At 38.3% G+C, this 15,850-nt stretch overlaps 1 protein-coding gene across 6 annotated transcripts in view; it reads right to left on the bottom strand.

Moving 5' to 3' along the window:
• The window catches only part of bur (GMP synthase burgundy), a 190,445-nt gene that overhangs the window by 132,118 nt on the left and 42,477 nt on the right, over positions 1 to 15,850 (bottom strand). For all 6 annotated transcript variants that reach the window (XM_067136338.2, XM_067136339.2, XM_067136340.2 and 3 more), the window contains 4 exons: positions 11,892 to 12,009; positions 11,658 to 11,811; positions 6,055 to 6,198; positions 5,813 to 5,978 (listed from right to left, as the gene is read on the bottom strand). In XM_067136338.2, the coding sequence (XP_066992439.1) occupies positions 5,813 to 5,978; positions 6,055 to 6,198; positions 11,658 to 11,811; positions 11,892 to 12,009 (582 nt within the window). The remainder of the gene's footprint in view (positions 1 to 5,812; positions 5,979 to 6,054; positions 6,199 to 11,657; positions 11,812 to 11,891; positions 12,010 to 15,850) is intronic.

The raw sequence follows: 15,850 nt of genomic DNA, 5'->3' as shown, positions 1-15,850 counted from the left end.
GTGATAATTAAGGTATTAGTGTAAAATGGTAATGTGCCAGGAAATCTTTTGTGGAACTACGCCATCAAGAATGGAGGAGTCAAATGCAGAGAGGGGCCGAAAGGAGCCTCTCATCTGCAAAGCTGTAATGGAATACCGAGAAACTAAGATGAGTACATAATGTAAATAATACTTGGGAAATGTTATCGTGATGGGAAAAATGGGGATTATTTGATTAGACTTGGTTACCTTCTGTAACAAGATGAGTCGCTTAACGACCCCATCCTAAATTTGTAGCACGGACAGTAGTAAATAATAACAATGTAAATAATCGGGTCTTTTTATGTATTCAGTTTGTTGTAGATGTAAATTTTGTAGATATAGGGTAGTACGTTAAGTCATGCATGTATTCTTATTTTCTTTGTATTCAAGAATAATTTTCTTTACATTTGATTTTGGTTATATTAGTCACATAGACCCGATATGTCCTTTTCTGTTAGTCATTTTAACGAGCTATGTAATGACATTGAAGGAAAGTCCAGCTTCGTCATACCAGTTGTGTTTTGTTGTTGATTAGTATGTTCATATTTTCAAAGTGAAGTTGATAAAATTTGTGAGAAGCGATAATAATAATAATATTCCAAGTAAATCATATCTGGATTGATTAGTGCCAGAATAAATCGAAATTGTAAAAGGGGTTATGCGTTAAACATAGTAAACGTGGACTACCGTGTAACAGGCGGAAATTATTATTTTTTTTAAATTAATACTAATAATAAATAAAAATAAAACTACTTTTTTTGAAGAAGAATTTTTTTTTAAAATTTGGATATAATAATAATTCATGTGATATTGGAACTTTAGTGAGCCGTGTGTAATAATAAATTTAAGTGATCAGGTGTTGAGTTTATCGGGAATCATTTAATGACGGGAGGTCGTTTTTAATTCGGAATTAAAGTGTGTGGTAATTTAACTTGATAAATTAATAATATTGAAATGTAGATCGGTGCTAATAGTCCGTACATGTTAATGAAAGTGTGGTTTAAATTACGGTCCAATATTTTTTACGTATAAATGTCGTGTCTTAAATTTGCAATTCAGTAGCCGGAACACGTAGGACTAATATTACGAAACCATGATTGTCAAATTTTGGTAAATATAATTTCAAGATGTTACGATTATTTGTGGAGAATGAACTACAGCGTAGATCAAAATGAGATAGAAAATGTTAAAGAATCTGCAGTCAGATAATAAAAGGTCGTACGATGTCAAAAGTGGAATAAATAAGTCAGTTGATAATTCTGTGAGAAATAAATGAATCAAGGAATATTGAGATAGAAAGGGATATAAATTCCGTACGAGAGACACTTAGGATATTGAAATGAGTGTAAAATGTACGGGCAGTGTCACAGAGAAATACTGAGTTACGTAGCGGGTAGAATTCGGACCCGTGACAGCATGTACGAAATAAATAGACTGCACAGCTATTCGTCGAGATACTACGGATCTAAGGATAATGAGAGTTCAGAGTCCACATAAATGATCGTATATTGTAATCATTGTAATGACGAGCGATGACAATCATGATGTCGTGATAATAATAATAATAAATATTGCAGATAAATGATTGGACCGCCTTAAGTAAATGAGCGTTGATAAAAATGTTAAACGGGAATCTAAATAATATGCAACCGATAATCATTGTAACAATGTTAGGACGATGTCAAATCGCCGCGGTCAAATTAGTAATAATTGTCATAATAATAACAGTAATGATGACGTTGGTTGATCAGTGAAATAATTGTGATTGCGACCGATATCTTAATATATTTTGGCGGAAGTGACCGGTTCATAAATAATAATAACCTCTTGAGTGACGTGAATAATAATAATAATATCTTAAGTCACCTATTTAATAATAATAATAACCACAAGAGGGATATAATAATAATATTAATAACCATTTGTGTTTGCGTCCCACATAATAATGACGATATTAATCAAACGTGGCAGTGCCAGGAACCGTTGAGTAATAATAATAATAATAATAATTTCAATGATGATGACTTCGTGGATAAATGAATATTCTGACGATAGTGAATTAATTAATTAATTGGTAACAACATCCCTCGATTCGTATGTTTGAATAATAAGAATGATAAATATTATAGTCATTTGTTACCTCGTTATCATACGGTTTCCGCACGGGACGAGTTACAGTAATACTTGGTGTGTTTGTTTACTTCGCCCGCGATGCGAGGGGGGTCATCGGCACGGTTTTTCCCACCGCTTCTCATTATCTCATCTGCGGCAGTAGTCTACTGAGGCTACTTTGTAACATCTCAGATCATGTGTAAATAAAATATAAATGCTAATTCAGTGGTATGGCATCAGCTGGACATCGTAAGATAGGAACTGTCCGTGTAATCCATTTTTCGTAATTCACGAGAAACATTACCCAGTCCGAGTACCGGTCTCGGAAAAATGTATATAGCCGGGGTACATCATCTTGGTTAAATCGGGAAGCCGACCGTAACATGGGTTATGCTCGGGCTCCCGATAGAAGGAAGCTATATCCTTGAACAACGGTTCGATTCAAATGGAATCGACCCATAAGTTATACTCCAATTGTAATTTCTTTCAGAAGCAACCCAGCAAGATATTGATACCACTTGCGGTATAGCAAGTGATTTGTTTATGTAACATGTGTGGAAATTTAAATATCATTGCCAAATGTATCAAAGTTTCGTACGTCGGATGGCGTAATAAACTGCTCCTTCTGGCAATTATTTCAAAGGAAACCATTCTCATAATCTTTTCATTGTAGTTAGATGGTACCCTTTTTAAAGTTAACAGTCACTTCCTAGTCCTATCATGGAGTCCTTAAATTCAAGTTTACACTCGAGCTTTCCCCATTTTAATTTTAAATTGCTCCGTTCATTCCCGTGTTCTATTATGCCGCTATATTTATATTTGATGACTTAAATAATGAACCGACACCCCTGAGATAAATGCTAGTCTGGGACTTGGGAGGTGGACGGGTGCAATACTAAATACAATGGTCTTATGCTAAAAATATTTTTACGAAAGTTGATATTTACATAGTTTACAAGTACATTAATTAAAAGCCAGTATTTGTGAACAAGGAAGCAACTAAATTACTTTACAATGTCTAGATAACGTCCAAAATGTAATATGGATTTCTCCTACTGTATGGATGAAAGTTTATGCAAATTTCATAACTTCCAATGATTAATAGATTTAAGACTTGACCTTAAGATTAGTATTAGGCTGAAGATGCCCAAAATTAGGGCAAAACATGTTCCTAACTAGTGTTAATAATTCAAGTAGGATTTAATCACTACAAAATATAATTGCATTGAATAGGTGGACACAGTAATTTTATTCTTGAAAGTTTACTTATTGTATCTTCAGTACAGAACAAACTGAGATTACTTACTTATAAAGTGTTATTACCTCCAGAAAGTGCTTCAGAGTATTTTCCTGGCTCTTTAAGTTTAAGCCATATCCACTTCTTTTCATATTTAGGGGCCCTGGAATTCAACATGTCGAAGGTGTAACTGAGTAGCTCAATGAAGTTGCTTTCAACATCCTTGTTTAACCCGATGAGTGCTATGCCCGCCTATAGAGGGGCTGACGCAGCTGGTCCACCAGTGCTACGCCCGTCTATAGACGGTGCGCGAGAATTTTAATTTTTTTTGTTTCCCGGTTCACTTTCGAGTCCGAATTTGATCTCTGACATGTTCTGCCATCTGTTGGACATTATTTAGAAGTAACTGATCAGAGACTATAGCTTCGGGAAGTAACTTACAGAGCTTTTTGTAGACGTCTGTGGAGTTCATCTGTGATATAAACAAACATGGCGGAACAACAATTTACTTGCTCTTGCAGCGATGTTATTTCGGATCACAGAATCTTTCAGTTATTAACCACAGCGGAAAGTGATGATGGAGATAATCATTTTTAAGGAATTGTCAAGCGATTTTGAAAGTGAGAGTGATAGAGAGAATGCCGAAAATATTGTATGTGAGAGAGAAACAGAGCCTCCCTCTAAACGAAAGAAGAAAAACACAGGGAGTACGAAAGCTATTTTATCGCTAATTTTGTGGCGGATGGATTACTTTTCTTCACCAGAATTTCAGGTAACTGTGACAGGCTCAGAGGGCTAAGTAATGTTTGATGACAACCCAAAAATCATTGATTTTTTGGAAACTTTTGTGCCAGTGGAGTTGGTGCAGATAGTTGAACAATTCGGCATCACAAACAACCAGTAGAAAACATTTAACTATCACCACCTTCCAGGTTTGGAAAGTATTTTAAAATATCAACTTATATACTTCTAAGAAGTTACATGTATTAGTTGCCTACAGATTTTAGGAAATAATATTAATTTGGGGTCTTTACTTTGTATAAAGATAATGCACGCATGAGCACATAAGCGAAATTTTGTTTTCTCTCAAAATAATATTGAATATAAGTGTAGGATTTTCCATTTGCATTTAGATTTATAAACAACCAACATTTATAAACATTTTAGGCTAATCACCCCATTGATAAGTTAAAAATTGAGGCTTCTACAAATGTTTTTACGTACGAATGAAAAAACTCAGCACTGAGGTACCAAACAGTCAACTTGGTAGCTCAGGACTTAAAAGGTTAAAGAATACTCCACTGCCAGAGCTGTGCACCTGGAAAATAACTGCGCAGCCACTCTCACAATCCACATCTAGAATCCTCATTGATGTTCAAGATAACAATCTACAAAATAAGGAAAATGTTATAAGACTGTGTGTCACAATGTAGACCTACACTGAGTTCCTTATCGTTCACCACAACAGCTGCCGACAGGAGCCCTCCACGTGACGTCAGCATGAGGCGATGTTATGTGGGAAGAAAAGTGCAGGAGTCGGAAATGAGCCCCCCGGGGAGTGAACATAACTTTGGATTGGGAAACGCTACAAGTAGAGCGTTTCAAGTATCTAGGCCGTATGGTTATGGAAGACAATCAGTCCCATGCTAAGATTACCAGTCTAATCCAAAAATGCACACATTTTAATTATAAATGTGCAAAAAATCCTGCGGAATGCCCAAATTAAAATAAAATAAAAAATGAAAACAGTTTCTTGATACTGATCATCACATATACTGTAGCCTTGAAACCTGCACTCTAACCAGCAGAGATGCCAGTAAGCTCCAAGCTGTGGAGATGAAATATTTAAGAATAAAAACAACACCAAGAAATGCCAAGATTTGAAAGTGATAATACAACAAGCCCATGTTAAACAGTCACCGAGTGAAACCTTGTCAAAGGCCAGGAAAAGGTGGTTTGGTATGTCAAAGAGCTGGAACCACACAGAACAGTAAGAAAATGGCAGGAAACTGCGACTGAAAGCAAGAGACCCAGGGGTGTGTTAAGGAATGATGAATTGGAACCAGGACTCAGAAGGAAGAAATTAAGAATATGAGGAACGAATTCACTTCCTACCTACTTGAAGTTCACCAGAACTTAAACCTAATCATTCTATTATACTGTATATAAAATTGTCTCATATGCATTTCATTGCTCACTGGTCTAGGTAGTTGTGTCATGAGAGAAAGCGAGTGAGAAAGAGAGTGAGTGGGTGTATGTGTGTGTGCGTGTGTGTGTGTGTGTGTGTGTGTGTCACCCTCACCCTGTAATAGGCTGGAGAGAGAGAAGGGGGAGGTTGGTTTCAAAGAAGCAAGATTTTGCTGCAATGATGATCACGATAATAGGACCTATGCTTTGTGTCCAATAGTTTGTTCAGTTAATGTACAATCAAAGGACACATACCCTTTAACCTTAGTCCAAGTTTCTCCAATGACTGCTCCACTCGTTGGCTTTCGGTCTTCCGCATGAAGCCATTGTCGATATGCACTGCTATTACCTGATCCTGGCGCAAGGCTTTATGAAGAAGAGCAGCACACACCGTGGAGTCAACACCACCACTGACCAATAACTGCACAAATAACAATATGTTACAGAATGGCTACAATCCCACTGGGATTCTAACAACAGATTTTTGTTCCACTTACCAAAACTTTACTGTTGCCCACTGTCTCCTTTATATATTTGATGCACTCTATTTCACGGCCTTGTAATGTATAATTTCCCGTACAGCCTGTTATGTCAAATAAGAAGTTACGGAGCATTGTCTTCCCATTAGTGGTCAGATCCACCTGTTTCAATTGAACGAAAATGTAGGAAATTATTAACAAATGTATAACAAAGTAAACTGTCTTGACAAACAAATGAAAGTACCACAGAATTTTCATTGAGAACACCCTCATTCAAGCAAAATATTGTAAGTAATTCATGACAATACTGATTAGCATCAAACATCATTGTAAGACATCTTACTAACCATTATCATAAATGGATTCACCTGCATAAGATACTTCTCTAAGGCACAAATCATAACAGCATCTAATTCCAATAACATGCAGTTTCCCCTCAACTGGTATGTCACTGATAAAATATGTCAGATAATATACTGAGCACAGTAAGTCAACATGTGGTTTGTGTCAGAATTCAGATTTATTTTTTGTTCCTTATACGTAAAACCTGCCCTTGTCAGAGAGACGCAATACAATGAGCTCTGGTAAGGACTAGAACAAATTTGTTAAATTCACTGACCTGTCTCAGTCTCATCCTTGACTTTGACAATATGAAAGGGATTGAGGTATGACAGATGGTAGAAATGCCATTCCTAATGCAGCCAGTCCCTGTTATGATGATTATAATTATGACGACGATGATTGTTGCATAAAGGGGCCCAACATCTAGGTCATTGGCCCCTAGTCCCTGTTATGAATGATATGAAAATGTCTCTCATAGGGTCAGTGTGTAAAGTGCATTTTAGTAGACTTGGCAGACTGATTTGTAATATCAGCATCTAACTCTAAGGCTGCTCGTCCACTGGAAGCGACTACGTGCAATTACAAGATCAGGCGACTACGAGCGTACTAGCGCGACTGATCCCAAAGCGAAGATTGTGACCGAACCGCGTCCACTGCAAGCGACCTCGAGCAGCGATTATAGGCGACAAGCTACAGATCCTACTCGAATGGGATTTGCCGCGTGTAGTCTCCTGTACTCCACGGTTCCTGCAAGCATCTGGTTGTCTGTCATCATATGCAACATTATTTTTATCAATACTCTATTTGTTATGGATGTAGATAGTGAAAAAGTTGATAAGTGCAGTTTGTGAAAGAACACTACAATGAAATATGCAAGATAAACACTATCATTTTCGAGATATACAACGCAAACTATGGTCAAAGGTTGCAGAGGAAGTGGGTGTTGATAATGGTAAGTACTCTTATTAAATTATTATTTATTTATATAATATGCCGGACTGAGTAGCTCAGCCAGTAGAGCGCTGACCTTCTGAGCCCAACTTGACAGGTTTGATCCTGGCTCAGTCCTGTGGTATTTCAAGGTGCTCAAATACGTCACCCTCGTGTTGGTAGAATTACTGGGATGTAAAAGAACTCGTGCAGGACAAAATTCCCGTACCTCGGCGTCTCCAAAAACCATAAAAATGTAGTTAGCGGTACATAAAACAAATAACTATTACTATTTATAATATATTATTTTTATAATTTCAATACGGGAACATATGCAGTTCCTGTTGTAATATAAAATTAAAAGGAAACGAAAAAAAAGCAAATTTAAGTGGAAACAGTACCTAAGAGAGTATGATTGAAAACAGTCCGGCCCCGTGGTGTAAAGGGCAACGTGTCCGCCTGTCACCCGACGACCCCGGGTTCGATTCCCAGCCGTGTCAGGGGTTTTTAATTGTAAATGATTAATATCCCTGGCCAGAGGACTGGGGGTTTGTATCATGTACGATAATAATCAAAGAACTTCTGGGGGTCTTTGTCCAGATCCAGATCATTGTGCAGATGATGAAATTCTCCCATTGGCTGCCTTTTAGCTAGTATTGGGTTTACCGAGCACCGATGTCTTCTTTTGCAATTTTTCCTCTAACGCCTCATCCGGTAGGGACTCTCCAGAATGTAAACTAAATCCTCATCATCCATCTCACAGAATATTTCATACGTTTAATAACTTGGCGTCTACTAAGGAAACACACGCAAGCCTGTACAGAGTACAGATGCCAACTGACAGCCGCGCGAAGTCACCTACAGTGGACGACCCCAGTCACGTGTAGTCGCATGAATTAAAGTCACCTGTAGTCGCCTCATCTCGTAATCATGTGTAGTCTCTTCCAGTGGATGAGCAGCCTAAAAGCAACAGCAAACAAACCTCGCTCCTCATTTCCGTAGTATTCCTTTTCAGTGATGCTTAGGCCAACTATAAAAATTAATGGTGGAGCTGTTGCAGATACAATCAGCTTTGGGCTGGGTACTAAAAACAAAAACAAAAAAACTTGAAAAAGATATAAAATTAATAGTTAACGGTTGTCAACTTCCTCCTAAATTATTATTATTATTATTATTATTATTATTATTATTATTATTATTATTAATCGCAAATGTGTCACTTAAGACCACATGGAATCAACAATTTCTAGCTCTTTTACCTCAATATCATCAGATTGATGGGTAGGAGAAGAAAGTAAGTATGAAAAAACAGGCAATAGACTTACTAGAGGGGCCGAAACCTAGGCGCAGTAGCAAAAGCACAGTCGTTGTGGTGACCTGGCACCAGAGATTTCTGCACTCCTGGTATTGTGTATATCCTTTCCTTTCGCCTTCCATTTAATTTCACTCAATCCCATAATTTTTATTTATCCATAAAATTCAATATTTCATCTGCCTTTCCTGTCAGGGTCATAATATAGATTATGCCCACCTTCATGATGTTGGATACTGGTCGCCCATGTATCACAGTTTCCCCACCACCCAAGGAACTGCATGTCGTTTGCAGGGTAGGAGTTTGCCTATATAAATGCCACAAGGGAGAGATAGTTCAATGCCTAGCAGCAAAGCTGCAACTTCTTTTTCTATGCTACGTAATAATAGCATGGTATTGCAGTATTATTATTATTATTATTATTGAAAGTAACAGTATTATTAAAATAATTATTATTTGTATTCATTTACTGAAGTGTATGCCTGTTGTTAATGATTTTGTGAAGTTTTGTTTCTATTAGGGAGCTGTACCTAAGCTATTTAAGTTTATTTTCCTGTGATGGGGGTGGGGAGAAGAAAGTGCCCCATATCACTGCATACACCAGAGAAAAAAAAAAAAAAAATGACAGGCTAGAGAGACGTGAGGGAGAAGCAAAGATAAACATTACACCAAAACGGGTCAAAAACACACACACACATTCACACATACATGTATAATCCTGACCACCACCCGCACTTTCTTCCCCAAAATATTGCTTCTAAATCTTGAGTGCGGGACGTATTCAAGCCGTTCATTCTCGTAAATATTTGCTACGTTCACAAAGAGTCTTGAAATAGATTTTAATACAGTTACCGTACTCAACATACCACATATAAATGGGCATTCAGGTCTTATTGTGTTTTACTTGCGTTCTAGAAAACAAGATTGATTTTCTCTCAATAAGGTTACAGTGGCATGTAAACGCGAAATATAATGAAATACAGTAAATCAAATATGGGTAAATATGCGGTAAATATGAAAGCCGGTGCTGCGAATGCTCGATCGCCATTTGTTTCACAAGTGTGTGCGAATAGCTGATCTCGCGGGATATAGTACTTTGCAAAAGTCAAGACTGTTGATTACATAAGTCTACCTCGCTCACATTCAAGTTCCGTATCTGTCCAGTGAAAGTGCTCTCGATAGTAAGCAATGGATTCAAAACGGTGCCTGCGGTCATTTACTGGCATGAAAAACTTAAAGTTATAAGCGAAGCTGAAATATACGGAAGAAAGTACGATATTGATGAATCATGTATTCATGATCAGCGGAAGAAGGTAAAAATTCTAAAAAGTAACAGTGATCGCAGAGCGTTCCGTGGGCGGAGCGCAGTGTTTCCGGAAATTGAACGACGACTCCACAAATTTGTGATAGAAAAACGTGAGTTAGGATATGGTGTTTCTAGTGAAATGTGTCAAATGAAAGCACTAGAGATCTCAAATGAACTCAAAACAGGGTTTTACTGCAAGCCGCGGATGGATCTGAAACTTTTATTGGAGAAAGGGATTGTGCATTCAGAGATGTACGCCTATTTCACGTCTCCTGGGGCGTATGAAGAAAAATTAACGGCCTTTCAGCGTCACATTATTCATTTGAGGAAGCAAAATTCTTATTTGCTATCGCAAATTGGGAATGCTGACCAGACACCTGTCCATTTTGAAATGCCATTGGAAAATACAGTGGATACGAAGGGTTCTAAAAGTGTACCCATCAGAACAGGTGGTAACGAAAAGCAACGATGCACGGTAATGTTGTGCGTATTAGCAGATAGAACCAAACTCCCTCCACATGTGGTTCTGAACAGGGAAAGACTTCTGAAAGGAAACTTGCCGTCAGGTGTTATTGTTAAAACACGTGAGTCCGGCTGGATGGACAGTGCATTATTTGAGGGCTGGGTGAAGTGCATTTGGCAACGTTGCCCAGGAGCTTTGTTACAAAAATGAAACAAGTTTGTGTTGGACAGTTACCGAGGACATACAACCGACACCGTAAAAAAAATGATGAGGAAAGGTAAAACAGATCTTGCGATAATTTCCGGAGGACTCACTTCTATTCTACAGCCATTGGATGTGTGCGTGAACCGGCTTTTCAAAACTGCAATGAAACAGTTTTACACTGAATGGATGTCTGATGGTGATCATGCGTTAACACCAACTGGAGTGAAGAGGCCCGAAGTGGGACTAATATGCAGCTGGATCAAGACCGCATGGGCGCGCCTTCCCAACGATATAGTGTTCAAAAGCTTTGAGAAATGTGGAATTTCAAATTCAGTGGACAATAGTGAGGACGACTATTTGTGGAAAGATGCCAGGGATGAAAGTTCCTATGGTGAAACTTCAGATGACGACGGTGAATTGTGAATGATCCGAGTATTGGACAGATTTTATTTTCAATTTTTGTGATGATTTTATTAGTTGTAAGCTGTTTGAATTTATATTTGTGGTATATTTGAAGATAATTAAATAGGTACGTAAGTTCTTTGATTTTTTATATTTTTCCGTATTTTGCCGTCTCAAATTTAGGGTCTGGGTCTTATTCAGTGGCAGGTGGTATTCAGGATTATGCGGTATATAACAAATGCATCTCAATCATAAGTAAGTGTGATTTACAGACGATAAAGAGCGTAATGGGCCTTAAAAAGAGATGTCTGACTGCAAGATTTTAGCCCTACAGGAATTCCTTAACCATCTAGTCAACAATTTGTGATACGTGTTTTGCATTTAATTACTCTCATATGAAAACCAACATGCAAATATTTGAGCCAAAAATATTTTTGGACTCAGGAAATGAGCATCTAACCAGCCATACCACAGCTAGTCAAAAAAATCAAAAAGAATATCAAATATACTCTTTATTTAGCTGAAACGGAGCCGATGACCTAGATGTTGGGCCCCTTTAAACAACAAGCATCATCATCATCATCATTATATTTAGCTGAAAGAATAGTATCTAAGAGTATTATGGACAATGTTATTCACTGAATGACAAATATTTTACTCACCTCTGGATGGAACTGGACACCATATAGGCGCATTTTGTCATTTGCTATTCCAGCAGGGAATGAACCAGAGGCAGCAACAATACGAAAACTGTCTGCCACTTTTTCGATACTGTCTCCATGTGTCAACAAAACTCGCTGCACCTTCTCCAAACCTCTATGGCCAGAAATAAAGTAATTACATATTCATTATCAATGCCAAGTAGTAAGAATGATATATGAAAAAGAGGTTCTTACTTGAATAATAAACACCGACTATCCACTTCTATACTGAACTGACCATCTTCCCTTCCATCCTTCCGTATAACTTGACCTCCAAACTCTTTGTTCATCATCTGCATACCATAGCAAATGCCTGCAAGAAGAAAATATCTTAAAACAACCAATTAGAATCATGAACAAACCTAGTAAAATACTTATTGGAAAATAGAACCATTCCATGCCAAACCACTCGGTCCACAACCTTACATACTCTACATGCAATACAACTAGGATTGAAATTTTTCAGCTTTCAAGGTCATATGATTTATGAATTACATAAAACTTGTCACCTCAAAATATTTTGAAAAATACAGGCTATACCTAAACACTGATGAGCAATTGCAATTGGATTAGAGACACCTGGCTAGTTGCATGTAACACTCTCTTTCACCCTAATCACTATGACAAAGTGGCGTGACGGACTCACAAACTACCAGAAGAGAGGGAAGTCATACTGTTGCATGATCACTATACAGCTTCCGATAATGATTGGAGATTGTTTGGAGCTGCGTCAATGACATGCACATCTCTGTCTGAGTCAATGGGACTGAGGTTGGGTGACCTTAGCAACCAGGCAAGTATCCTTACGTCCAAGGAATGTTCATCGAACCTATCAACCATAATTTGGGAGCAATTGGATGGTGCACTGTCGTCCTCTACGTACAGGTCTCCTGCAGTGTGGTGGTGGTGGTGTCAAAATGGGTGGACATGACCTGACAAAAAGTGACTATCATTCGTTGGTGAGGGACGTGCAGCCTCTGGTTCATTCCCTGCTGGAATAGCAAATGACAAGATGCGCCTATATGGTGTCCAGTTCCATCCAGAGGTGAGTAAAATATTGGTGAGGTGTCATATTTCATCCCATGTGAACAGCAACCATACGATGATACAACCACTTCCAGCCTGAACCCTACACTGCTGACAAATGAATCCATTGTCTTCAGTGCTTAGTGACGCACTCATACCCTTCCATCGGCATGTACAATCTGGTACCATGACTCATTTGTCCAGGCAATCTTTATCTATGCTTTGAGAATTCAATGGGAGTGCTCCTGTGGCAATGAAATTCTTTATGCCTTGTAATGTGCAGTGAGCAGTGGTATCCAAGTGGGACAATGGCTTCTGTACTTCATTGTGAGGAAGTCATCCTGGATGGTACGACTGTTTACATTTTATAGTTAACCAGAATTTGAGGGCAATCTGTTGAGCTGTGGCCCATCTATCCACTTTTATCTTTCAAGTCAGTCGACGGTGACTTCTTCGAAACATACTTCATGGCAGCTGACCCTGGTTAAAGAGGTTTCATCCGAATCTATGTACTCCAGGTACACAGTGGACACAGGTGGCCCGCTGCTTCCACAACTTCAGAGATGGAATAGCCCATACGTGTGGCACCGACAATCGGGCCGCAAACAAGCGCACTGAGATCTCATATCTTACCCACCCTGTGCTCACCTGTTACTCACACAGACAATGCAAGGTCCAAAGACATAGCAGCCGTGTAGAACACCAAATCATATAAGAAATTATTATTATTTGCTTCACGTCGCACCGACACAGATAGGTCTTATGGCGACAACGGGATAGGAAACGCCTAGGAGTGGGAAGGAAGTGGCCATGGCCTTCATTAAGGTACAGCCCCAGCATTTGCCTGGTGTGAAAATGGGAAACCACGGAAAACCATCTTCAGGGCTGCTGACAGTGGGGTTTGAACCCACTATCTCCCGGATGCAAGCCCACAGCTGTGCGCCCCTAACCGCACGGCCAACTTGCCTGGTAAATCATATATGAAAAGGCTAGGTAAAAAAACTGACAGGTAATCTGCCACCTAGGCAATAGCCCTCAATGCAGATCAATGCCAACTGACTGATTATTACATTCACTGGGCCAACCACAGCACTATTTCGTCAAAATGGTAGCTATCTCTAATTCCATTACTCATCAGTGTAAGCAAGAACCTTCTTTACCCAGCCCTCAATAATCCAGATCTTCGGTTTATTCCGATCGAAAATAATAAACATTTATTTTCAATTGTACAGGATTTCTTTCACGGCGACAACTCTTCTTGAATGTCTGTTCTGCCAAGGATAGTTAAGGACAGGAAGGAAGTAATTCGGCCACAGTCTATCAAAGGTACTGTCCCGGCATTCGCCTGGAGTTGAGAATGGGAAACCGTGGAAAACCATTTCCACGACAGCCGAGGTGGGATTCGAACCCACGCTCTTCTGAATGGAACGCACTATTAATTCACTGATGGTGAATTTGAAAATGAAACCGCCACTCCATTAGAAGAAACAATGACTCATGGAGAGGCAAAAATGCAGTTGGACAAACTGATGGCCTATTAAGAATCCTTGAGTGAAACCACACTGGCAGATCTGTTAGTTAAACATCTTCATGATCGTGCTGCGCGCAAACTCTATACAAACATAAAGCAGAAAAAACTCGCATATTATTTTAGTGCATAAAACAAAATGTACAAAAACTGTTCTTATATTTTTTTTTACAACTGAAAAAAGGTATTACTGTACCACTTATGTTAATATATTATATAACATGTACTGTATTTGGTTTTTTTTTAGTTTTTCGGATTATCCAGATTTTCGATAATTCGGATCAGTTCCGATCCCACTTAATCCGGATAATCGAGGTTCTTGTGTACTTACTAATCATATCTTAATATATCATTACCCATATCAAGCAGGCACAGGAAACATAAATTAGGTAAATAATTTTTTATATAAATAATAACAGTATACAGAACACAATTTCACTAATTATTCACAGCAGCAGGTTTGTTACTGATTTGGTACATACAGAATAGGAAATAGTCACAGGTCTTGATTTATCTCAGTACTGGCTTGCAAGATTTACTACTTTCTGTGCATCTTGGGGTGGCAAAGTAAGTTAAATCTGTTTGTGTTCTTATATCAACAGTCCATATATCAAGAATTTCAGGATACAGAAATGAAGGTGAAGGTCCATAAGAACCTAGAAAGCTTATTTTAAAATCATATGTATCTTAATGTACATTTAGACACAATGGGCATGCGCAAACCCTGTTATATTAGCAAGCTCTGGTTCATTTTGCACTGTTGTCAGCTATTCCACTTTTACTTAATCAGAATTTGTTGAATTCATGTTTACACATAGCACTAAGAATATGAGACTGTAGACAGGCTGCCAACGAGCTCTTACGGTAAAATAAGCGTAAAAGTGTGTTTGGAGTTGGGGGAGCGCACGCTGAGAAGCTCAGTTGCCAAGTCACGGCGATGGGAATCAACATCTATATCGTAAGACCACGAGAGTGCCAATGTTTATTTTAGAGTTGTTCCATACTTAGAAAAAATTTTACTGAGCTTATAAATTACAGTCTACTTTTAACAAAGTTTTACGCACATTTCTATTATAGAACAAATCTCCATTATCACATGAAATATGTAAGGGAGAACAATACAGTACACACGTCCACTTCTTGTTTTCAAATAAACACTGTATGTGGTTGAATCCAGTGCCAACCCTTAAAAACAAAATACACTAAAAAAACATAACATTACCTAAGACGCATGAAGTATCGCACCGCGAAATAAAAGGCTTGAATGAGACCCACACCTAATTTTAGAAGGGATATTTTCAAAAAGAAAGTGCGGGTGGTATTCAGGATTATACGGTAATCTTATTTTATTATTATTTGTGATATGTGCTGAAAATAAATATTATTAATTAATTAAATAAATAATTGTTGATGAAACTGGGCATTCGGAGTGAGAAGAAAATAAACAGGGCTGAGTGGCTCAGACAGTTGGGGCACTGGCCTTCTGACCCCAACTTGACAGGTTCGATCCTGACTCAGTCCGATGGTATTTGAAGGTGCTCAAATACGTCAACCTCATATCAGTAAATTTACTGGAATGTAAAGAACTCCTGAGGGACTA

Source organism: Anabrus simplex, chromosome 1, assembly GCF_040414725.1.
Source record: "Anabrus simplex isolate iqAnaSimp1 chromosome 1, ASM4041472v1, whole genome shotgun sequence".
Lineage (NCBI taxonomy): Eukaryota > Metazoa > Arthropoda > Insecta > Orthoptera > Tettigoniidae > Anabrus > Anabrus simplex.
Note: the sequence above shows the minus strand (reverse complement) of the source record. Positions and strands in the feature narration are given on the sequence as shown.